The sequence below is a fragment of the Thamnophis sirtalis genome, unplaced genomic scaffold, assembly GCF_051295495.1.
Source record: "Thamnophis sirtalis isolate CommonGarterSnake01/CBP01778 unplaced genomic scaffold, rThaSir2_p1.2 scaffold_8, whole genome shotgun sequence".
Taxonomy (NCBI): Eukaryota; Metazoa; Chordata; class Lepidosauria; order Squamata; family Natricidae; genus Thamnophis; species Thamnophis sirtalis.
The window spans coordinates 54233573-54257804 of NW_028261388.1; the positions used below are offsets into that span (position 1 = coordinate 54233573).

A 24232-nucleotide genomic window follows, 5' to 3' on the forward strand; every position below is an offset into this window, starting at 1 on the left:
AGCTTTATAAATTTTCACTAAAGCAGAAGGCGAAACAAGGCAGGATAATGAGAAATATCATTTAATAAACATTTTAGTAATGATCTCATGATTTGTTCTATTGGCCTGTAGTCATCCCTATTCCCAAACCTTGGCTAATGAATGCTCAAGGTGTTACCCAATATACATTCTATTTACTCCAGGCCATTTCTGTTCCTAACCTTTAACTAAGCTATGCAGGATGTCTAACGCTTTGTTACTGTTATCAGTCCTCAAACCACCTACAATTGCTACAAGTGTTACACTGCATATTCTCTATGAATAAGCATTCTTTGTTCTTGCCAGACAGACTCCACGAATACCGGCTTCCAGGTCTCCTTTCAAGTGTATGCCATAACCTTGCTTTGTCCTAGCAGCCAGTCCATCACAAACTGCTCCTTTATTATTTTCACACTTCTTAATATTTAATCATTTGCTGTATTTACCTTTAGCAGTTTTTTAAACACTTTTAGAAAATACTAAACATGTGGAAAGCAAAGAAGGGGTCCTTTATTGCTAATCCTTTTGAGAGAAGGTGATTATCATTGGAGGGGGGGGAGTGGTTTTGTGGTTTTGTTTTTCCCCTTCTTCGCAAGATCTCGGAAATTGATTGACATCAGCAGTCGGAAACGAAACTCGTCCTTGAAGGGAGCGAGCCCTGTTTCTCGGGAAATAGAAAGCTCTCGCTATTGTTGATTTCTTTCCGGAGTAAGTTTCGATTTCCCTTCACCGAGAAACTGAACGGGAGGAGTCAGTCCTGTGCTGCCGATCCCATAGTCTTCGCCCGAACTGCTCTGGGAAAGCATCGTCTTTCTCCGACGCTCCCAGCTCCGAGCCTGAAAGGTAAGAGCGTACAGTATGAAAGAGTTTTCAAATTGCACGATTTTTCCTAGCGTTGATAGTCTCGTTCCTGGCGGAATGTAGTTCGTTTCAGTGGAGGGAATTAAATAAGACTGTCGGAGGAGTCCTAATTAACTAGGTACTTTGGGAGCCAGGGAAGGGGGTCGGGCATAATATGCTCCGAAGTGTTTGAATGAGGAGAAAAGAAAGAGAGTCCCGAAGTTGCTGGGTTTTCCCCACTGATGAGCGCAGAGATCCTTGGAGCATCAGGAACAAGACTGAATTCCCAACTAATCACTGACTTTGCAGATTGTAGAAAGGACTGCTGTGCAAGCTACGTGTCTTGTAAAACCATGGTTTGCTCAATAAATCACAATATTTCATTTCACAGAACAAGCTAAGGTAGAACCGTAGATCAAAAGTCACAGCGATGGAGCTTACTTAGAAATAAATGTGCGAACTTTTTGGTAGTGTATAAGAGTTTCTGCTTGATCTTGAAAGCAGCAAATGGACTTTTGGAGTGGAGTTGGAGGGAAAAAATAGCAAGAAGTAAATAAATTAGAGATATATAAATAGATGGATGGATGGATGGATGGATGGATGGATAGATAGAATTAGATAAATTACTGATAGAGAGAGAGAGAGAGAGAGAGATGATGTAAATAAATTAGTGATGGATGAATGAATGATGATGTAAATAAATTAGCAGGAAGGCAGGGATTCAAGCCGTTTGAAAATAAATTATAATCTCATATAAATTGCATGTCTGAGGATGCTTGCCTGCCATTAAATTATTGCCTGCAATTTAATTGAATGTAAGAAGGGGAAGCTGTCAGTAGGACCAATGGTTTGGAGGTGCTTTTTAGCACTTCTAAAGACATTCTTCAGAGTCCTTGTGTTGTGGCTTGTAGCTGCTTAGTTCAACAAAGATGCTTTTACTGAAGAGAAGTTTTTAACAGGTTAGCACCACACCTGTTTTTTAGTTTGAGGCAATGTACTATTTATGCCACAATTATTGACAGATGTTTATTTAATGTTTTGATAATGCAATTTACTCTGCTAGCATACTTTCTAACTTATAATCAGCTGCTGATAAAAGCAGTTAAAAGTGGACATCAAAACCACAGAATTGTTAAGGATCAAGTGAGGATGTCACTGATATCATTGCCAAGCATGGCAGCATCTTTTATGAACTAACAATACTTTTATTCCAGGACATTTTTTTTGCTGCAGAGACACTGCAAAGTCTGCCATGAAGAAATCCAGAAATACTGAATATTCTCCGAATAAAAGGTTCAAAAAGGTACTGCTATGTCATATGTCCAGATTATATTTTATGTTGTCAATTAGGCATGAAAGTTGGTTGGGTGATTTTTGGGGCAGTTGCTCTCATTCAGCCCAAATTACACTTCCAAGGTTCTTGTCATGGGGGAAATTGGATATGACAGCAGTAGGTCTACATAATACTTTAATATATATACAATACAATAGCAGAGTTGGAAGGGACATTGGAGGTCTTCTAGTCCAACTCCCTGACTAGGCAGGAAACCCTATATCCTTTCAGACAAATGGCTATCCAACATCTTCCAGTGTTGGGGCATTCACAACTTCTGGAGGCAAGCTGTTCCACGATTAATTGTTCTGTCAGGAAATTTCTCCTCAGTTCTAAGTTGCTTCTCTCCTTGATTAGTTTCCACCCATTGCTTCTTGTTCTACCCACAGGTGCCTTAGAGAATTGTTTGACTCCCTCTTCTTTGTGGCAGCCACTGAGATATTGGAACACTGCTATAATGTCTCCCCTAGTCCTTCTTTTCATTAAACTAGACATACCTAGACATGTATATATGTATAAAATCATATTTGGGAAAAAAACACACCCTAAGACCCTAAAGACAGCAAAGCTATACCTTGGCACTAAATGGAAAATCACATGACCATAATAGATTTATTTCCCCTTGGGTGATTAAGTGAAGGGCTGTGGTTGCTAAGCAAAAAATCACATGACCATGACATGATTTTATTTATATGTTCACTATTAACTCTGTTTGTCACAAGCCAGTTGCAAAGCATACAGATGGCAATCACATGACCATGGGGTGCTGTAGTGGTTGTAAATGCCAAGTGTTCTTTTTTTGCATTGCCGTAACTTTGAACAGTTGTACCCAAGGCAGTCAGAATCCAAGGACTATCTGTACCTTTCTTCTCAGTCATCAACTTAACTTCCTAAACAGGAATCTGTACATCAACTGAATTGACAAGAGTTATTTTTATGAAGCAAAAGAAAACTAAGGTGCAATCTTAAAGGTTTTTTTAAAGTTCATTACCTCTTCTATATTAGTAACTCTTTTCACGGGAAATTCAGTTCCAGCTCATTTGGGATGAGATTTCCAAATTAAGGAAAGGTAAATTCCAAGATCAATAGAGGAGGCAACTTTGTATTTTGTTTTGTTTCCTTAGGAGGCAGAAAATAATTTGTGTAGCCACTATGAAGAGAAGGTCCGTCCCTGCATTGACCTCATTGATTCACTGAGAGCCCTTGGAGTGGAAAAGGACTTGGCGCTGCCGGCAATTGCTGTGATTGGAGATCAGAGCTCTGGAAAAAGTTCCGTGCTAGAGGCCTTGTCTGGAGTTGCCCTTCCTAGAGGCAGTGGTGAGAATTTTCCCAAAGCTTTTCTTTGAATGCAAACAGATTTTCCCAGCCAGTACTCTTCTGTTATGTTGGCCTATATGTCTTATTGCTGTACCTGGGAGAATAGGGTTTATAGTTCATCTTGGGAACCACCTGCTGTAGACAGGTTTACAATTGGAATGAAGCTTTTGAGAGATGCTCAGTTAGCTTTGTGAACTTCAGGAGCCTAGAACAAATGTGAACTTCCATATTTTTCTAATCAAAACATGTACCCTATTTTTTGGTGTATAAGACACACTTCCCCCCTCCCTCAAATGTGGGTGGAAATGTCTGTGCATCTTATACAGCAAAAGTTGCCAAAACCCTGCCCGCCCACCATCCCCCCACCCTTCGGCCTCTGCCCCCCAGCAATTTGACTCCTTGCAGCAAACAGCCTGGTCAGCTTCAGCACAGCCTGATTTAGCATGAGCAGCTGATTGATGGTTGGATCTGCCTCCCCAAATACTGCCAATCAGTTGTTCCAGGCAGGGATCGCCACCATCCACTGCTGCCGCCTATCATCACCACCTATCGCCACCTCCACACAAACCATTTTCAGCCTCCGTGCATCCCATTTTTGGCCTTAGTATACCCTATTTTCGGCCTCTGTGCATCCCATTTTTGGCCAACTTCAGGTGGTGGGGATAGGTGGCAGTGGCAGCACCCCTTGTCTCTAATGGGCCAAAAACGTGATGCAGAGGCCAAAAATGGGGCATGTGGAGGGAAAGCAGGATGTGCGGACGCTGAAAATGAGGCATGCGGCGGCAACAGTGGCAGTAGGCAGTGGCGATCCCCGCAGCCTGGAACAGGTGATCGGTGGTATTCTGGGAGGCAGATCCAACTGGCAATCAGCTGTTCGTGCTAAAGCAAGCTGTGCTGAAGCTGACCAGGCTGTTTGCTGTTTGTTGCAAGGACACAAATTGCTGGGAGGCAGAAGCAGATTTTTTTTCTTGTTTTCCTGCCCAAAAGCTAGGTATGTCTTATACTCCGAAAAATACAGTAAATCAGGCCATTCTCTACTTATTTTCCTTCTTATTTTCATATTAGCTTCAACTGAATCCAAATCAGTTTGTGCTAATTTTCCAAATCTCATGGCTTCTGTGTGTATTAAAAAGAACTGTAATCATATCCCAAGATAGTTACTACCTAGCACAAAGCCGAATGTAATTCAGAAGATTTAAATTTTAAATTTTAAAATTAAAACTATGCAAATTAAAAATGTTAAAACTGCAAAAACAAAAACAAAAAACACCAGAAACCAAGAAATGGACAGCACAATATTTAGTTGTGATTTTTCTTTCTGCTTCTGTTCTTATGTTGTTAAATATCTGATAAAATAGATGATATCTATAAAATTAAGAAAAACATTTTAACATTGCAGGGATTGTTACCAGATGCCCCTTGGAGCTCAAGATGAAAAAAAATAATAAAAATGAAGAATGGAAGGGGAAAATGGTGTATCTAGAAACAGAGGTGGAACTGAAAGATCCATCAGAGGTGGAAGACGCAGTTAGGAGAGGTAACATTCAGTAACAATAGAAAGGGTTTTATTTTCCTTTAAACGATCAGTATATATAGAATTTTAGCTTGCAATAGCTCTGTAATTGTAGTTGTAATTGTAATTGAAGGATAGAAATACAGTGGTTTCACTTCTAAATGTATTTGTGCTTGCATTTGATATTTGATTTTAATTCCCTTGACTTTTAATCTAAATATTTAATCATGTTTACTGCTGTTAGAAATTTCAGTTTTGTTTTGTTTGTTTTTTATGTCCAGAAACATCTGTGGGTCCACATAAGCATTTTCTTTTCTTTTCAAAATTAAAGATAGGTGCCATTCAGCTTTGGTTTGAAAATGGGTTGTTTAAAAAAAAGTGCAAAGACCACTCTGGATTATAAAGTAATCTGGAAAGCTCACGGGAGTGTCAGGAAAATTTTTCAGTCTGCCCTTGAATTCTGTTGTTTTTAAAAAATATATTTTTGGCACTATTTTCTAACTAGTAGTCCCCACAGTGGCATCTCTTTTGCACCAATACCCATGTACATTTTTAGATTTTCAGAAGTTCCTACTAAATCAATCAGGTTGCCTGTGCTGCAATCATTTTTCCCTTGAAAACATTTGCTTTGAGAATGGGGTTGGGTGGCCTTAGGAAGTAACAGATTCTAGTCAATGAAATTTTTAAAATGTAAAATGAGAGATTACCAAGACTGAAATTGAGAGGATTAGAGTCAAATTTAATCAAGCTGCCAAAATCATGCTTAGATTGTGATAGAGTTGTGAGAGAGTATACATTTGATTAATAAAAGGTTTAGATAGAATATTTTGATGTTCTATCCATTTTAGAAGATATGTTACTTTCCTTGTGTCATTCCTTTTAATTGTAGTACAATTATCCTTTCTTTTTGATTCTGCTTTTTCATTGGCCAGGCACTAATATCCTGGTTTTCAACAATAAATTAAGCTAGAGTATATTTCAGTCTTGCTATGAATCATGATAAAATAAATGCTAGCTAATATTGCTTTCCCAAATTGTTCTGTGTAGATAATCTCATTATAGCTATGAAAACAGAAGTAATACTGCAGATAAAGCTAGCACAGTAAGGAGGCCCCTCTGCTAATATTTATTAAATACTTGCACAACTTTCCAGCTTGGTTTTTTAAAAATATAGTATTGCATTATCTATGTATCACATTATAAAATTTAAAAGGTGTGTGTTAGGAAATGATTTTAGCATCGTTACATTTGAATACACAGAAGTACCTACAAACTTAAAACTATTATAGGAAACAAGCCTGTTAAAAAATATATGTGTCTGTTTTCTTCAGAGGTCTTTTAGAACAAATGGTGGTTTGGTAAAACTGCTCTATATAAGGAGTTTCCCATAACTGAGTCTGTTGCTTTGTTTTGCCTCATACAACATAGCCCAGAATGCAATAGCTGGCGAAGGACTGAGTATTAGCGACAAATTAATTTCCCTGGAAATTAGTTCTCCAAATGTTCCAGATCTCACCTTAATTGATCTTCCAGGAATTACAAGAGTGGCAGTAGGTAATCAACCACAAGACATTGGCAATCAGGTAAAATAAAAAAGATTTTATAGAGTGATAGGTATCTGATTATAAACTGAATTAGGGACATGAAGATATGACAGCATTGTTTACTACTAATTTCTGTTAGTGAGATGTACATGTAATTCTGCATTACTGATTGCCTCATTTAGTTACCATTTGAAGTTACGATAGCGTAAAACAGATAGCTTTGCTACAGATGCATTTATTGAGCATCCGGCAGTTACGTGATCACCATTTGTGTGCTTTGCAACTGGCTTATGACAAGCATAGTTAATAGAGATGCAGAAGTAAAACAATTAAGTTTTGTTCATGTGATGTTTCACTTAGTGATTGTTCAGACAGACCAAATCAGAATCAAGGTTTTTAAGTGTTTGTGATCACATGAATTTCTGCTTAATGATGGTGGTGCTTAATGACTGAGTAACCTGTCCCAGTTGTGGTCCCTAAGTGAGGACTATCTATAGAATTTATCTTTCCTGTGGTTGATCTTTATTCAATAAATGGATTCCAGAAATTATGCTAAATTCATGCTGTCTATTTAATGCATCTTGAAATGCCAGTGGAACTGAATAATATCTCCAACCTAGTAATCATGATATCCAGATAGCAATAGTAATAAGACTTATATACCACTTCATAGTACTTTTACAGCTCTCTCTAAGTGGTTTACAGAATCAACATATTGCCTCCAACAATCTGGGTCCTCATTTTACCTACCTTGGAAGGCTGAGTCAACCTTGAGCCAGTGAGATTAGAACTGCTGAACTGCAGCTAGCAATCAACTGAAGTAGCCTGCAGTGCTGCACTCTAACCACTGCACCACCTCTGCTCTTATACACATATGGAACCCTAGTGTTCCCCTGCTTAAGCTTACTGCTCTTGATATATAAGCCTCTGGACAGAGGATTCTCAATATCTGGATAAAGTGGACAGGCACATTGTTGCTCCTTCACAGATATTGAATGCTCCACATAGAAGCAGCATCTGTGAAATATAATTTGGTGGGAGGGGGTTAAAATAAGTTGCAGATTATGTGCTATACATTACATAATACTTTCATAATACACAATAATTTTATGTATAGTTATGGAAGCCTTAATAGAATAAATTATTTCTTCTTTCCAGCTTCATTGAAAATCACTTTATCCTCTACCTTTGCCTGACATAAAATGCAATTTAATTACAGATCCTGAAATTAATTCAAAGTTATATTACCAAACAAGAAACCATAAATTTGGTAGTGGTTCCAAGTAATGTTGATATCGCTACTACAGAGGCATTGAAAATGGCTCAAACCGTAGATCCCGAAGGACAGAGAACACTTGGTAAGTTAATATTTTTTCTACTCATGAAATACAGTAGGATACTATTGTAAAAGATTTTTTAAAATTGGAAATGTAAGTTGTTTCTTTTTTACTTTCTTAAAAGTTATTGAAAGTCTGGTTTTACTAACTTTCTGGTTAACGATGCAGTTGTTAAGAATGAAATATTGGTAGCTACATGTCTCTTCATTTCAACTTGTCATTAGAGTAAAGGGGTGACATGTTGATTACATGGGTTAGTTGGAGAAAGGAACTTCTACAGTTCCACTGAAGTTTGTGAGAGTCTGGAAACTTTTCAAGGATGTCTTAACAGAAGAAGGCAGACGGTTCCCATAATAAAGAGAACTTGTTTACATGGTCTATGTGGAAGCATGGGATTGGGATGGGAATTCATTGTTTAATACTGTGAACTGGTGCCTGAGAATTTCAGAGTTAGTTTTACTTTGCCATTATCATGCAATGTATTCAATAAACAATACGCTTTTCAGAAATGACATAATCCCAGACTTTTGTTGGGGATACTCAAGCTGCATGTTGACAGCTATATATTTCATATATGCTCATATAGATTATCCTGAAATTACACCCATTTGTTTAGTGAATGCTTGAAGTTCATTTTTCTTTATCTATTTAAAACATTTACATAGCTGCCTCCTTATAACCAGCAAACCTCCCAGCAAAAGGTTAAAAGAGCATAAAAGCATATTAAAATGATAAAAACCAACAACAACAAATAACAAAAACATAGGGCTAGGTCAAACCTGATGTGCAGTCACCTCATCTTATCCTAGCACTTAGGGCAGGGGTGTCAAACTCATATTTCATTGAGGGCCACATCAGCTTTGTGTGGGTGGAGGTGGCCAGCTATACGTCACTCATGTCAGGGGTTCCTGGGGGGGGGGGCTTGAGAGCTCTGCCAGCGAAAATGGGCTGTTTCCAGGGTGGCCCTGTGGGTCAAATCTAAGCACCCCAGGGGCTGGATCCAGCTCCCGGGCCTTGAGTTTGACACCCTGACCTAGGGGAAAAGCTAGGGCTTCAGAGGTTTACCAAAAGCTAGGAAGATAGAGGTCTGCCGAACTTACAGGAGGCAGAATGTTCCACAGGGCTGGGGCTTAGGCACCCTTCTGAGGTCCCACAAGATGGCAATATTTATGGGAAGGGACTAGGAGCGTGCCTACCCTATTTGTTCAGGTAGAACAGGTAGGTATCATTAGGGAAAGCTGGCCCTGCAGATAACCTGGCCCTGTACCATACAGGGTGCTAAAGGTAATGACCAGCACTTTGAATTGCATTTAGAAAGAAAATGGAAATCAAAGTAGCCCACAGAACAAAGGTGTTATGTGAGCAAACCTAGCCTCCCCCCCCCCCCCCAATTACTGTCTGTTGCTACAAGGGTATCTATTTTCTGAGTAGTACAAGAAGCTATGACATCATTGAAAAGAATGACTTATGACCAGTTCTCATATTTACAACCATTTCAGGGTCCATGTAGTCATGTGCTCAAAATTCAAACCCTTGTCAACTGGCATCTATTTACCACAGTTGCAGTGTCTTGGGGTCATATGATCAGTATTTGCAACCATCCCAGCCAGCTTCCAACATGTAAAGTCAAGGGGGGAAACCAGATTCACTTAATAAACATTGTAAAAAAAGTGCTTAACATTATTAAAAAATATCAAATATTTGGGAATTTATTTTTTTAAAAAAATAATGAATTATTCAAAATTTACTTTTTGAGTTGGAAAAGGAAAACAGCAAATATTACTAGAGGGAAAAAACTACTGTAGTGCTTAAATGTTTGTGAACCCTTTTTAATTTTCAATATTTCTGCATACAGGTAGTCTTTGACTTATAGTCATTTAATGACCATTCAGAGTAACAGTGGCCTTGGAAATGGTGCTTTACAGCTGGTAAAGCTACTTGAAAGCCGACTTCTTCAATGCCAGCAGTGAGGAAAGGATTAATAGCTACTTGGTGGTGTGCGTGTTTTGGGACACTCATTTTTTCAGACTGAATGTAGTTCAGGAATGAAGCAGCCTTCATTAGATTAAGCCCCTGCCTTTCTCAAGTAATCGGGCATGTCTCACCTTTCCATCAATTATTTCATAGGTATTCTAACCAAGCCTGATTTGATTGACGAAGGAACTGAGAATGAGACCGTTGATGTTGTCCGGAATCAAAGAGTGCCTCTGAAAAAGGGATACATGATTGTTAAATGTCGTGGGCAGAGCGACCTCACTAATAAACTGAGCTTGGAGGATGCAATCAAGAAAGAGAGAGAATTTTTTGAAGAGCACAAGTTTTTCAGGTAGGATTTAGAAAATAATTCCTGAACATGGTTTAGCAAAATGTGCTCCTTTATACACCATAGTTTGTGTGTGTCTCTATGAATATGCCTGTATGCAACCTAAAGTCTGGTGAAATTTTATGCGTGAACTGGGCAGAGATATTTTTCTCTCATGAGCTTTAGCATTTTTAATTAGTGACGGATGCTTACTCCCCACTTTGCTTCAAATTACCATCAAATTATTTGACCTCATAACTTACTTATAGAGCATATAATCCAAGTCCATCTGAAAGACTTTGAGGAACACTGAGATGATACAAATGATAACTTCAATATTATTGAGTAACTCTTGAATTTTATTCACTCTGATCTCCCTCAGTCTTCTTTTGGAAGAAGGCAAAGCTACAATCCCATTTCTGGCAGAAAAACTTACACATGAGCTCACTGAGCACATTCAGGTAAGGAACTCTCAATTCATTTCAGGTTGAATAAGAAAGATATCCCTGTGTTACATGTGCAATTTCATACCATGACTATGATTGTGCTGCATAGAGATGCATGCATCAGAATCCCAATTAGCTCTCTCTGTAGAAAGGATGAAGGTTTTGGTGGGCAAATTTGCATCCTACTCAAGCTGCATTCTTAAGTCAATACATAATGGCTATATATGCATGCATATTTCTGTCCCTAGGCATCTGATTCATACTGTAAGAGGGATTCCTAGGACCGTGTGTGTCTGTGTATGTGTAAATATTGTTATATCACTTGGCAGCTGCTAAAATTGGTAGCTTCCTACTGCAAAAAGTGGGATGGTTCTGTCAATCCACAGTATATTTAAAGTTTCTAAACTTGCATAGGATTACAATTTTACACCTTTCCTTTAGTTAATTTTGTTGTTATTGCAGAGATCACTGCCAACTTTAGAAGGTCAAATAGAAACCAGCCTCCAGAAAATGCATCAAAAACTTCAGAAGTATGGTGACGGTGTTCCTGAATCCTTGGAGGACAAGAAATATTTTTTTGTGGAAGTAAGATTAATACTAGATTTAAAAAATAAAGGCAGATTTGAGTTTCTATCTGATCATGAAGCAAATTGTATCCTTGTTAATTAGTCAGTATTGTTGCTAGGCACCTTCTGTTGTATAAAATGGCCAAATTACACAACTATCATCAGGAGCTTGTCACTATACTTTCTGCTATTGCTTTGCTTTTGGCTTTGAAGGATGATAGGAATTTTGGGATGGGGGGGGCAATTGGAGCATGGAACCTGAGGAGTTATTGATATCTGAGTACAGGGAAACAAGACCAAACCGCAATTTAAAAACTGCAAAATGGTTGCTTGTTGTTGTCCATCTGAATTTACTCTTCTTTATTCTATACAATTTACAATACATATTTCTGAAAGATTTCATAATCTCTCCTTTCCTTTACATTGACATTAATTGTCCATAAACATATTTGAATCCATTCAAATAGTAAAAATATTTATTTATTTATTTCCTTTATTTGTATGCCGCCCTTTTCCCTGGGGGGACTCAGGGCGGCTCACAATTCAAAAAGGGAGGGGGGGAAGACAAACAGTATTCCAATATGGAAACAATACAACATATTAAAAGAGAGCACAACAGTCACACAATTCGGGTGGGGTTGGAATCTTAACCCCAGGCCAGCCGGGACAGCCAGATCTTCAAAGCGGCACGGAAGGATTGGAGGGTGGTGAGGGTCCGAATCTCCACGGGGAGTTTGTTCCAGAGGGTCGGAGCAGCCACCGAGAAGGCTCTCCTCCGGGTAGTTGCCAGTATGCACTGGCTAATAGATGGAATTCGGAGGAGGCCTAATCTATGCGATCGTATCGGTCTAGTGGAGGTAATTGGCAGTAGGCGGTCTCTCAAGTACCCAGGCGCACTACCATGAAGGGCTTTATAGGTGATAAGTAGCACCTTGAAGCGCACCCGGAGATTGACAGGCAGCCAGTGCAGCTCGCGGAGGATAGGTGTAACATGGGTGAAGCGAGGTGCACCCACAATCGCTCACGTGGCCACATTCTGGACTAGCTGAAGTCGCCGAATGCTCTTCAAGGGCAGCCCCATGTAGAGCACATTGCAGTATTCCAGCCTAGAGGTCACAAGGGCACGAGTGACTGTTGTGAGGGCCTCCCGGTTCAGGTAGGGACGCAACTGGCGTACCAGGCGAACCTGGGCAAATGCCCCCCTGGTCACAGCTGACAAATGATGTTCGAATGTCAGCTGTGGGTCCAGGAGGACTCCCAAGTTGCGAACCCTGTCTGAGGGGCGTATAATTTGACCCCCCAGCCTGAGAGATGGAACACTTGACCAATTCGCGGGAGGGAAACACAGCAGCCACTCGGTCTTTTCTGGATTGAGCACAAGCTTGTTGACCCCCATCCAGTCTTTAACAGCCTCCAGACCCTGGCTCATCACATACATCGCTTCATTGAGTTGGCACGGGGCGGACAGATACAACTGGGTATCGTCTGCATATTGGTGGTATTTTATCCCGTGCCGTCGAATGATCTCACCCAGCGGTTTCATGTAGATGTTGAAAAGTAAGGGGGACAGGACCGAACCCTGCGGCACCCCATACGTTAGGGGCCTAGGGGTCGATCTCTGCTCCCCAACTAACACCGACTGCGACCTGTCCGAGAGGTAGGAGGAGAACCACTGTAGAACAGCGCCTCCCACCCCCACCTCCCGCAGTCATCGCAGAAGGATACCATGGTCGATGGTATCGAAAGCCGCTGAGAGGTCAAGGAGCACCAGGATGGAGGCGTGGCCTCCATCCCTGGCTCTCCAAAGATCATCGGTCAACGCGACCAAAGCGGTTTCTGTGCTGCAGCCAGGTCTGAAGCCTGACTGGAAAGGATCGAGATAACTGGCTTGCTCCAAGGACCACTGGAGCTGAAAGGCTACCACCTTCTCAACAACCTTCCCCACAAAGGAGAGGTTGGAGACCGGACTATAGTTATTTAAAACAGCTGGATCCAAGGATGGTTTCTTCAGGAGGGGTCTCACCACCGCCACCTTTAAAGCCTTTAAAATGTCACTGTGTGCTTATCTTTACACACACACGCGCGCGCACACACACACACACACACACGAGATGCTAGATGCTGTCTCCCTTTGGAGATGGTTAAATTATCTGTCACCAGAAGCAATAACTTGAAGATGGGGTAGCTTTTTCTTTCTCCAGATTTAAGGAGGAAACATGAAATTGCCCCACATTCCCTTTAGCCTGTGGTTCATGAGCATATTATTAAAACAGAGGTTTTTCAATCAGCTGATGAGTTGAGTGACAGGGAAATGGTTTATTATTTATATTTGCTAATTAATAAAGAGAGCTGAAGATTTAGAGATGACTTGATAGAAATTGTGGCATAGTGAAATGAAGAAGCATTGATGAGTTATTAATGAAGCCACTTTTGGACTTTTTTGCGAGAAAAATGTAATTTTGATTTTGGGATTTAATGATTAGAATTATATGAGTAGTATACATAATGTTGATATTTTTAGTTGGGGTATATGAGTTGAGTATGTTTTTTATCTACTGTATATCTATAAAAAAAAGTTAAAAGCCATTTTATCATTTTTTCTTTTTTCAGTTTGTTTTTGCTTGCTACCTGTTTCTTTTTTCTACTTTTATCTGCTTGTTTCCTTTCATTCATGTTTTTGAAACTTAATAAAATTATAAATACAAAATATAGTGTTAAAAATGCTAACCATCCACTTACCCAGGGGTGAAATGCTACCAGTTCAGACTCTGGTTCACCTGAACTGGTACTTAAAAAATGCTACCATTCGGACAAACCGGTATTTCCACGATCAGCTGTGATGCACAATTTATATTAGCTAGAATCATTAGATTTCCTGATTTCTAGCTAGTCTAAATCATAGAGCACAGTGGATTCTCCCGCCTCCTTTTCTATTTACCTTTGCAGACTCGGAAGGTTTTCAAAATGTTCCTCTTTTAGCGCTGCGCGGGTGCATCTCAGGCACACATGAGCACAAAACATGCATGAATGCCAGTGGTGGGTTGCACGCAGCATGCCCCGGTACGAGCGTACTAGTGCCTGCTGGGAGCACCAGGTACCATTCTGGTATGGTGCCCCAGAGGGCACACCCGCCCACCTGCTCTCCTTACCGGTATTTGAGCTGTACAGGGCTTCCATGCATGGTGCATACAGCGCCTGTGCAATGCTCTGCCGAACAGCTGGAGCATCACAGAGGCATCGTGGGCAGTAAGTACGTATTTGCATGCTGTGCATGTGTGTGCACATGTTGCACACGTTCATGCGGTGCACGCCGGGCCCTGTTGCACTGTACCGGTTGCAACGTGATCTGGAACCCACCACTGATGCACGTGTCCTCACTGAACCAGTAGCAGACTTCAGAGGATTTAACTGCTGCACTTACCTGCTTGCCAGCCTTATAGCAAAGCACCTACGACTTCCCGACCTATTCTAATTCCTTCAGGACTGATCTCTCAGAACTTTATACCCAGTTTTTTATATTTAAGGAAATTGCATGGAGAGTAACTATCCTTCTGGAGCACTTAGTTTGTATTACCATTTTAGCTGGTAATTTTATTTTTACAATTATGTTATTTTGCATTTTTTCCAGAAAATCAAGGCTTTTAATGAAGATCTTGTTAAAATTTTACATGGAGAAGAGGATGGAAACTATTCAAAAAAAAGAACAATTACACATATTCGAAAGGCATTTAATGAATGGCAGGTTACAATTAATGATCACACTAAAGGTAAACTCAATTTTATTATGTGCTTTTCTCTTAGTGGATCCTTAGTTTTAACGTGAGTAGAAGCTTGAATTTTGGATATGCTTTTATTGCTACACATTCAGGTAGGCTTGTTAGTATGAGAGGTTCTATATATATTTTTTGTGTAAGTTTTATTGAACATCTGTAAGAAAGAAGATTAAAAACTAATACAAAGTAATATAAAGTAGGAAAAAAATCTAAGAGCTAAAAGTGCTAGAAAGAGGGGTAGGCAAAAAAGGTACAAAGAAGTAGCTGTCAATCTTCTTTATAACAGTTGCTAAGTACAACAATAAATTTACTATGTAATTACAATCTAACTTCTTTTTGTAATATATCCTTTAATCATTAAAATTATAAATCATAACTTGATTTTTTTTCTGTTTTATGCAAAAAAGCCATAAGGGATTTCCAGTCAGCAATAAACATAGATATTTTTTCTCTGATCAGTCAATTTAGCCATCTCAGCAAGTTCAGGCATATATTTTCCTATTGTTCAATCTGTATATGGGTAATCCTCAATTTACAACCACAATTGAGCCCAAACCTTCTGTTGTTAAGTGAGATATTTGTTAACTGAGTTTTGCCCCATTTTACGACCTTTACAGTTGTTAAGTGAATCACTGCAGTTGTTAAATTCGTAACATGATTGTTAACTGAATCTGGATTCCCTATTAACTTTGCTTGTCAAAAGGTTGCAAAAGTTGATTACATACCTTGGGACATAGGTATGACGTGCGTGGATTGCGAACTGGTAGTGAAAAAGGCAGCAACCCGCCTCTGACCCCAATTGAAAGTACAAGTCACTTATGGAGCCTATATGATGCAACTGTGTAAAATTAGGGAGTTTAGAATTACTTTGCTTGTTTTGTGAGATAAACTATGAGAAGGAACATTAGGATACAGTCTTTTCTTGGGGCTATCACTGGATTGATTTTCAAGCTGTTACCCCTGAGGACGTGGACAGGCCATGAGAGCTGTAAATGCCTCCACATGTGTACTGGACCCGTGCCCCTCCTGGCTGGTTGTTAACAGCAGGGAGGTGACACGGGGCTGGATCCAGGCGGTTGTTGCCGCCTCCCTTCGGGAGGGGGTCTTTCCCCCCACATTAAAGGCGGTGGTGGTGAGACCCCTCCTGAAGAAACCATCTTTGGATCCAGCCGTCCTAAACAACTATCGTCCAGTCTCCAATCTCCCCTTTGTGGGGAAGGTTGTTGAGAAGGTGGTAGCCTTTCAGCTCCTGCGGTCCTTGGAGGAAACCAATTATCTAGATCCCTTCCAGTCTGGTTTCAGGCCTGGCTACAGCACGGAAACCGCTTTGGTCACATTGATCGATGATCTTTGGAGAGCCAGGGATGGAGGTCATGCCTCCATCCTGGCACTCCTTGACCTCTCTGCGGCTTTCGATACCATCGACCATGGTATCCTTCTGCGACGACTGCGGGAGGTGGGGGTGGGAGGCACTGTCTTACGGTGGTTCTCCTCTTACTCTCGGACAGGTCGCCGTCGGTGTTGGTCGGAGGGCAGAGATCGACCCCTAGGCCCCTAACGTATGGGGTGCCGCAGGGTTCGGTCCTGTCCCCCTTACTTTTCAATATCTACATGAAACCGCTGGGTGAGATCATTCGACGGCACGGGATAAAATACCACCAGTATGCGGACGATACACAGCTGTATCTGTCCGCCCCGTGCCAACTCAATGAAGCGATTGACGTGATGTGCCAGGGCCTCGAGGCTGTTAGGGACTGGATGGGGGTTAACAAGCTTGTACTCAATCCAGATAAGACCGAGTGGCTGCTGTGCTTCCCTCCTACTAATTGGCCAGGTGTTCCACCTCTCAGGCTGGGGGGTCAAACGGTACAGGGTCCGCAACTTGGGAGTCCTCCTGGACCCACAGCTGACTTTTGAACATCATTTGTCAGCTGTGACCAGGGGGGCATTTGCCCAGGTTCACCTGGTGCACCAGTTGCATCCCTACCTGAACTGGGAGGCTCTCACAACAGTCACTCATGCCCTTGTGACCTCCAGACTGGATTACTGCAACGTGCTCTACATGGGGCAGCCCTTGAAGAGTATTTGGCGACTTCAGCTTGTCCAGAATGCAGCCGTGCGAGCAATCGTGGGTGCGCCTCGGTTCACCCACGTAACACCTATCCTCCGGGAGCTGCACTGGCTGCCTGCTGATCTCCGGGTACGCTTCAAGGTGCTAGTTGTCACCTACAAAGCCCTTCATGGTATTGGACCTGGGTACTTGAGAGACCGCCTACTGCCAATTACCTCCACTAGACCAATTAGATCCCACAGACTAGGCCTCCTCCGAATTCCATCAGCCGGCCAGTGTCGACTGGCGACTACCCGGAGGAGAGCCTTCTCTGTGGCTGCTCCGACCCTCTGGAACGAACTCCCCGTGGAGATTCGTACCCTAACCACCCTCCAGGCCTTCCGCATAGCCCTTAAAACCTGGCTGTTCCGACAGGCCTGGGGCTAAAGACTCGCTGCCCCACTCGAATGGTATGATTGTTGTGCTTTTAACTATGTATGGTTTTTATGTTTTTTGTTATTCTGTTTGTATTTCCCCTCCCTCTTGAGTTGTGAGCCGCCCTGAGTCCCTTCAGGGAAAAGGGCGGCATACAAATAAAATTAAACCTTAAACCTTAAACCTATCTGAAGTCTGTGGAAGGTTTTGGTCCAGAGACTTACCTAATTCCTTCGCTGCTGAAGTTCCATAAAGCAATAGAAATACTTCTTTTTCATTGGTATTTGATAATCGGAGATGGGGAAGTTGCTGTGGGATATACGTTGATTTTTATACATTGGATTGTTCAGGTTGAATTTGTGGGATGTTGAGTATTATTTCAATATGATGTTTTACAGTAACATTTTAGATTTTAGATTTTAGAATTTTCATGTGAGTGATACAGATGTTTGTAAAATAAAGTAAAAAACTATTTTGCAGTAAATCATACAGGAATTGGGAATTTTGAGTATATATCCCGTGGCAGAGAACTTCCAGGGTTTGTCAATTTCAAAACTTTTGAGAACTCTATAAGATGGCAAATCAAACAACTAGAAGATCCAGCAATTGTAGTGTTGAAAGAAGTTGCAGGTAAGTTCTAACTCTCATGTTCTCATTTGCATGAAGTACTTTTGTGAATGACTCTTTAAGAATATTTTGTCCAGTAGTTGCAGTTTTTGGTGTGCACTGTTTAATACAAAAATAGTTTAAATAAGCCCTACTGAATATGGTGATGCAAAATCTAGTGGCTTTGGGCGGGGGGGATTAGGACTGTGAAGCAGAACCTGGGGTATCTCAGTGAATGGTGAGAGGTCTTGGGAGGCCAGAAGCAGGTGTGCTTGTGCATGTACTATGGTCTTCCCCATCCCTCAGATGCCCCATATTCCAGTTAAGAACCTGTACATTCATTTAACAAACACATTGGGCGGGGGAGCAGGGATGGGGACTCGTTAAGTGTCTCCATCTTGACTTCCTACTGTAATGGGAAGGCTCCATTAAGGTCGTAACTGAAGGATTACCTATAGTTAAGAACAGTCATCTGAAGTGAACAGGTGGTTCCACAAAAATACTCCCTTTCTAACAACCATCTCAGTCAGGCGGAAAGCCAGTAACCTATATAATAATTGCACCTGAAAAGGAAAGGAAAAACATGAAAATTCCCTAAAGATTTAGGGGCTATCAAGTCTCTACGATTTAGAGTTGGTGTTAAATTGAATGTGTTAAAACATTTTTGAATATTGTATTTTATGATTTTGTACAGAAGCATAACTCTATTCAGCATAGTTTATAACTATACCTATCCTATAACTATGTTGAATACTGTCCTGTGAGAGGTAGGTAGGTAGGTAGGTAGGTAGGTAGGTAGGTAGGTAGGTAGGTAGATAGATAGATAGATAGATAGATAGATAGATAGATAGATAGATAGATAGATAGATAGATAGATGATAGATAGATAGATAGATAGATAGATAGATAGATAGATAGATAGATAGATAGATAGATAGATAGATAGATAGATAGATAGATAGAGTGACTTAAGTCCTGGGCAGTCACTTATTCAGCACTGGGGTTGAGATGGGATGGACAATAATTAAAACTGTCAACTAACGGGAAAATGAAAATAATCAATATAGCCTAGTTTATTATTGTTCTTGTTGAGGTTGTTGTTACTGTTGTTATTGTTGTTATTATTTCTTACATACTGTAAGGAGAAAACGGGATTGCTCTATATAAAACAAGAGACTGCAGTGACTTCCTTATATCTATATGTTTCTTCTTTCTAAGTGAAATTGGGATGGCTTGCTCTTCAGGCTTCCCGAAATAAAGAAAGAAGAGGAAATCATCCCATCTTTCTTTATTTTGGGAAGCCTGAAGAGCAGTTGATTTTGAAATCAACGATATGGAAAAGGGAAGAAATAGAGAAACAAAGCACTTAATGGAGAGGGCAAATGTTGAAACAGAAAAAGCTATGATGAAAGGTGGCAAGTGACCAGAGGCAAGGCTGTTGTTCCTGTACCTGCTAGCATGTCCAAAATGCATCTCTGATAATATAACAAGCCATATGACTTCTGCTCCAAAATAGCTAATAGCAAATTATTATTGATTTTGCATGCCTTGAAATTGGGTTGGTGTAAGATTAAGCCAATGTCAGGTAACCAGTCAGGAAGATTGAGACAGGCTTGACAGGACATTATGAGGCTGCTTTTAGTTATGATTGGACCTAGGATTGAGAAGACACAGGTCTCTCAATAGCTTAATATGGACAGTTCTTGGTTTTGACATAGGAACATTGGCATGTCTTTAATTTAAAATGTAAGATGTATAGTTAGTAAATCACTTTTACATTAAAACTATATTGTACAAAATTGTTCAGATTTTTCCATGGTCCCTCTCTGAAACATGTTTTATATAATATAGTGGATTTAAATAGAAATCTGCAGGAAAAAAACTTTGTTTCATGCCTAATATCACATACTTCTCCTGATTTTAATATTTATTTATTATGATTAAAGGTGGTGTAAAGGCTTTATTCCCAATATCCAAGTGTTGAATATCCAGTTATTATATGGTGTATGATTGGGATCTGCCTATATTTTTAGTTGACCCTGTCATTAAATTGTTCCCTCTTTTTTTTCCAGAACTTGTGCGGAAGGCATTTATTGGACTTGCTATCCAACACTTCAGTAGTTTCTGTGCTCTCTGCAGAGTTGCTCAGGTAATTATTAGCCATAGTTGCAATGAATTTCACAAATTATAGCCATGTAGTTTAAAGTGAAAATAATAAAGCACTATAATAAACAAATTCATTATTTTGGAAGATTTAATGGATCACTGTCCACTTCAGATGTAGTTGTGTATAATGAGAATAACTCTATATTTATGTCCTAACATAAACCCTATAATAAATTCTCTGTAGATCTAGCAAAAAAAAAGAAGAAAAACCATAATAGAATACCTAAGGAACCATATAATTGTTGTAATCCCACAAATGTGTCAAACTGTTTTTTTTTTTGTTATGCAGAACAATATTGAAGATTTAAAGCTCACACAAGAAGAGAAAGCAAAAAATACGATATACACTCAGTTTAAACTTGAAAATGTGGTATACTGCCAGGACTCTGTTTATAGTGAAGATTTTAGAACAGTAAGAGCTACAAAAATCACACCAGTTCCTTATTTTGCTGATATTACAGAAAAGTGCTCAATAGAGGAAATGCTTTACCACATGACTGCCTACTATAAAGTAAGTTCAATATTTTGTGAGTGATTTCTCTCTATTTTTAAATCCCCTTTGTGTGTTTCATTTACTTAGCCATTAATAGTATAATTTAGTAATTTTTAAAATGTATCACCTTCCCTGAGGATATATCTATGGGTCTCAAAATTCAATACATTATTAAATATTTCACCGAAATAAAATCTATATTTTTACTTTTATTAAGATATCCTTCCTTTACAGGTTTAAATGAGCAAAAATGCAAAGGTTTCATAAAAGTAGTTAGGGTGCAGTATTTGCACAATCAAATCATTGGCACAGGTCTAAGCAGGACTAGTAAATGTCAGTCTAACACGTCCATATGTATCATATGACAACATGTGGACATAGAAATATGTTGATTTATGCACAGAAACATATACCATATTTTTCAGAGTATAAGACGCACCAAGATTTTGAAGTGGCAAATTACAATTTTTGCACTCTGCAAACCTCCTCAAAATGGCCTGTTTTTCATGAAAATGGGCCCATTTGTGTCAAAAAAAGGGCATGCATAGCCTTTAGGAGCCTTGTAGAGTACTCCTGGCGCCTGCACCCCCCACCAAGAAATTGAGCAAAAAAATGGGTCGTTTTTTGCAAAAATGGGCCCGTTTTTTGTCAATCCCACTACTGTACCACATGCACACATACATACTAATATAGTGTAGCATTAACCAAGAACTGCTTTACTTGGAGCTCCTGATATGGGTGGAATGCTGCAAAGACACAGGATTTCAGCTTTTGAGGTTCTCTTCAGGTTAAATTACATTTTTATACCACAATTTTTCCAGACACTAAAATACAGAGTGTGATGAGGAGAAGTATTTGAGCTATGGGAAATAATTCTTCCCCTCTGTTGAGACTCTGTTTGGAATGCTGTTGGTGCTGGGTACCAGAGTTCAAAACAAACCATGGTGAATTAGAGCAAGGTCAGAGGGGGCTACCAATACAGGAGTGTGTCTGAAACTAGAGCTCTACGAGGAACATCAAATGATATTTGGGTATGTTTAAGGTAAAAAGGTAAAGGTTCCCTCACACATATGTGCTAGTTGTTCCTGACTCTAGTGCTCATCTTTGTTTCAAAGCTGCAGAGCCAGTGTTGTCCAAAGACGTCTCCATGGTCATGTGGCCAGCATGACTAAACACCAAAGGCACATGAAATGCTGTTACCTTCCCACCAAAGATGGTCTCTATTTCTCTGTATTTTTACAAGCTTTCAAACTGGTAGGTTTGCAGAAGCTGGGACAAGTAATGGGAGCTCATTCCGTTATGCAGTGCTAGGGATTCGAACCACCGAACTGCCAACCTTTCTGATCGACAAGCCTCTTGGGCATGTTTACCCAACAACAACAAAATATGTTTACCCAGAGGGACATGCTGGCTCAGTGTCTAAGATGCTGAGCTTGTCAATCAGAAAGGTCAACAATTCGGCGGTTCAAATCCCTAGCACCGCGTAATGGAGTGAGCTCCTGTTACTTGTCCCAGCTTCTGCCAACCTAGCAGTTTGAAAGCATGTAAAAATGCAAGTAGAAAAATAGGAACCATCTTTGGTGGGAAGGTAACAGCATTCCATGCTCCTTCGGCATTTAGTCATGCTGGCCACATGACCACGGAGATGTCTTTGGACAGTGCTGCCTCTTCAGCTTTGAAACAGAGATGAGCACTGCCCCCTAGAGTCAGGAACAACTAGCACATATGTGTGAGGGGAACCTTTACCTATGTTTACCCCTAAACAACAAAAAACAATTGAAGAAAAATGTAATAATCTTTAACTGTCTGTAGAGAACATTTAAAGACAAAAGGAGCTCTACAATCTTTATATCTGCTGACAAAAACTTGCTGTGATCCATCCACTTCAGGAAAGTCCATGTAAACAGAATTGCAGCTTCTGTAAAAGTGGTACTTATAGCAATAGCACATAGACTTATATACCAAAGCTATAAAGGCTCCCTCTCTAAGCGGTTTACAGAGTCAGCCTATTGCCCCCAACAATCTGGGTCCTCATTTTACCGACCTTGGAAGGGCGGAAGGCTGAGTCAACCTTCAGCCGATGAGACCTGAACTGCCAAACTGCTGGCAACCGGTGATCAGCAAAGCTACCTTGCAGTACTGCATTCTAACCACTGCACCACCGTGGCTCTCATTTATAAATAGGATTTTAAAATGTGGGGGGGGGGCTTTCTCTACCCCTCAGTATAGAAATATTGTTAAATACATTCCATATTTGCAATTTTGAAGCTGCAAGATTGCAGGGCATTTTAATGAGTATCTGCAAGAGCATTGCAGAAACTTGAGTATAACTTCCTGTTCTCTATTAAAGAGTTGAATATGGGAGAGTATAGGTAGTCCTTGACTTATGATCACAACTGTTTTGTTAAGTGAGGCAGTTGTTAAATGATTTATGATCATAATTTCTGTTGTTAAGTGAGGCAGTTATCAAGTGACTCACACCCAATTTTATCACTTTTGCCATGGTTGTTAAGCAAATCACTGCAGTTGTTAAATGAATCACACAGACATTAAGTGAATCCGGCTTCCCCTATTGACTTTGCTTGCCAAAAGCTAGCCAGGAACATCACAAATGGAACATCACCTTATATGACCCCAGGGCATTACAATTGTTGTAAGTACAAGCCGATTGCCAAATTTTGATCACATGACTGTGGGGATCCTGGGTTGGTTCTGTGAGGATTTCATCAGTGCCATTGAAACTTTGAATGGTCACTAAACAAACGGTTGTCAATTGTACACTAAGCAAAAGGTTGTATCTTCTGGTAGGCCTGTGCGGTGGTGGTAATAGGCATCTCCCAACAGAAACAGCTTGATTTTCATTTTGCGATATGGTACAAATTCATAGGGGACAAGGCTTTAGTTTAGTATAAACCTTAACATACTTGTGGGGAGATATTATGGGATATTGATATGTCTCCAGCCATTTATATTACCCTGGTATAATATCCCCCCCTTAACTTTGTTTTCAGAGTGTAAAAGTCCGGCTTGGTACTCAGATTCCTATGATCATACAGTTATACATGTTCAGGGATTTTGCTGAGAAGTTACAGAATGCAATGATGCAGCTTTTGCAAAACGGAGATCAGTTGGAAGTTCTCTTTCATGAGGGAAAGGATGTTGTCAACATAAGAAATTCTTTAAAAGAAAGAATCCGACGACTTCATAAAGCTCGACTACTTTTGAAAAAGTTCTTTATTTAAATGGGATGGCTAATATTTCTGTACAAAACTTCTGATAGCAGCTCTGCTTCTGTTAGATAAGTGTATTAAGGGCATTTGTAACTTACGTTTAACGTTTGTAAAATTATTCAGTGATGCTGCTCAACTTCAGTAGTGCATTTAGAACCACAATTGGCAAAGAAAACGGAAGAGAATTATTGGGGGGAGGAATTAAAAGCAAAAAAAAATGTTTTAAATATGTTAAGAACAATAAACTATTCATGTTCAAATTC

General features: G+C 40.1%; 1 protein-coding gene across 2 annotated transcripts; it reads left to right on the forward strand.

Moving 5' to 3' along the window:
• Positions 1-651: 651 nt before the first annotated feature.
• On the forward strand, positions 652-24232 carry LOC148044407 (interferon-induced GTP-binding protein Mx2-like). 2 transcript variants are annotated; one of them, XM_087721681.1, is made up of 14 exons: positions 652-861; positions 2092-2161; positions 3316-3508; positions 4908-5045; positions 6450-6604; positions 7785-7923; positions 10030-10228; positions 10587-10665; positions 11113-11235; positions 14845-14983; positions 17955-18104; positions 20153-20229; positions 20536-20757; positions 23751-24232. In XM_087721681.1, the coding sequence occupies exons 2-14, from the start codon at positions 2111-2113 to the stop codon at positions 23979-23981; spliced, it is 1896 nt and encodes a 631-aa protein (XP_087577807.1). In that variant the 5' UTR covers positions 652-861; positions 2092-2110; the 3' UTR covers positions 23982-24232. The 2 variants fall into 2 exon arrangements, with proteins under 2 accessions (XP_087577807.1, XP_087577809.1); XM_087721683.1 differs by having other exon boundaries at positions 707-861; positions 2073-2161.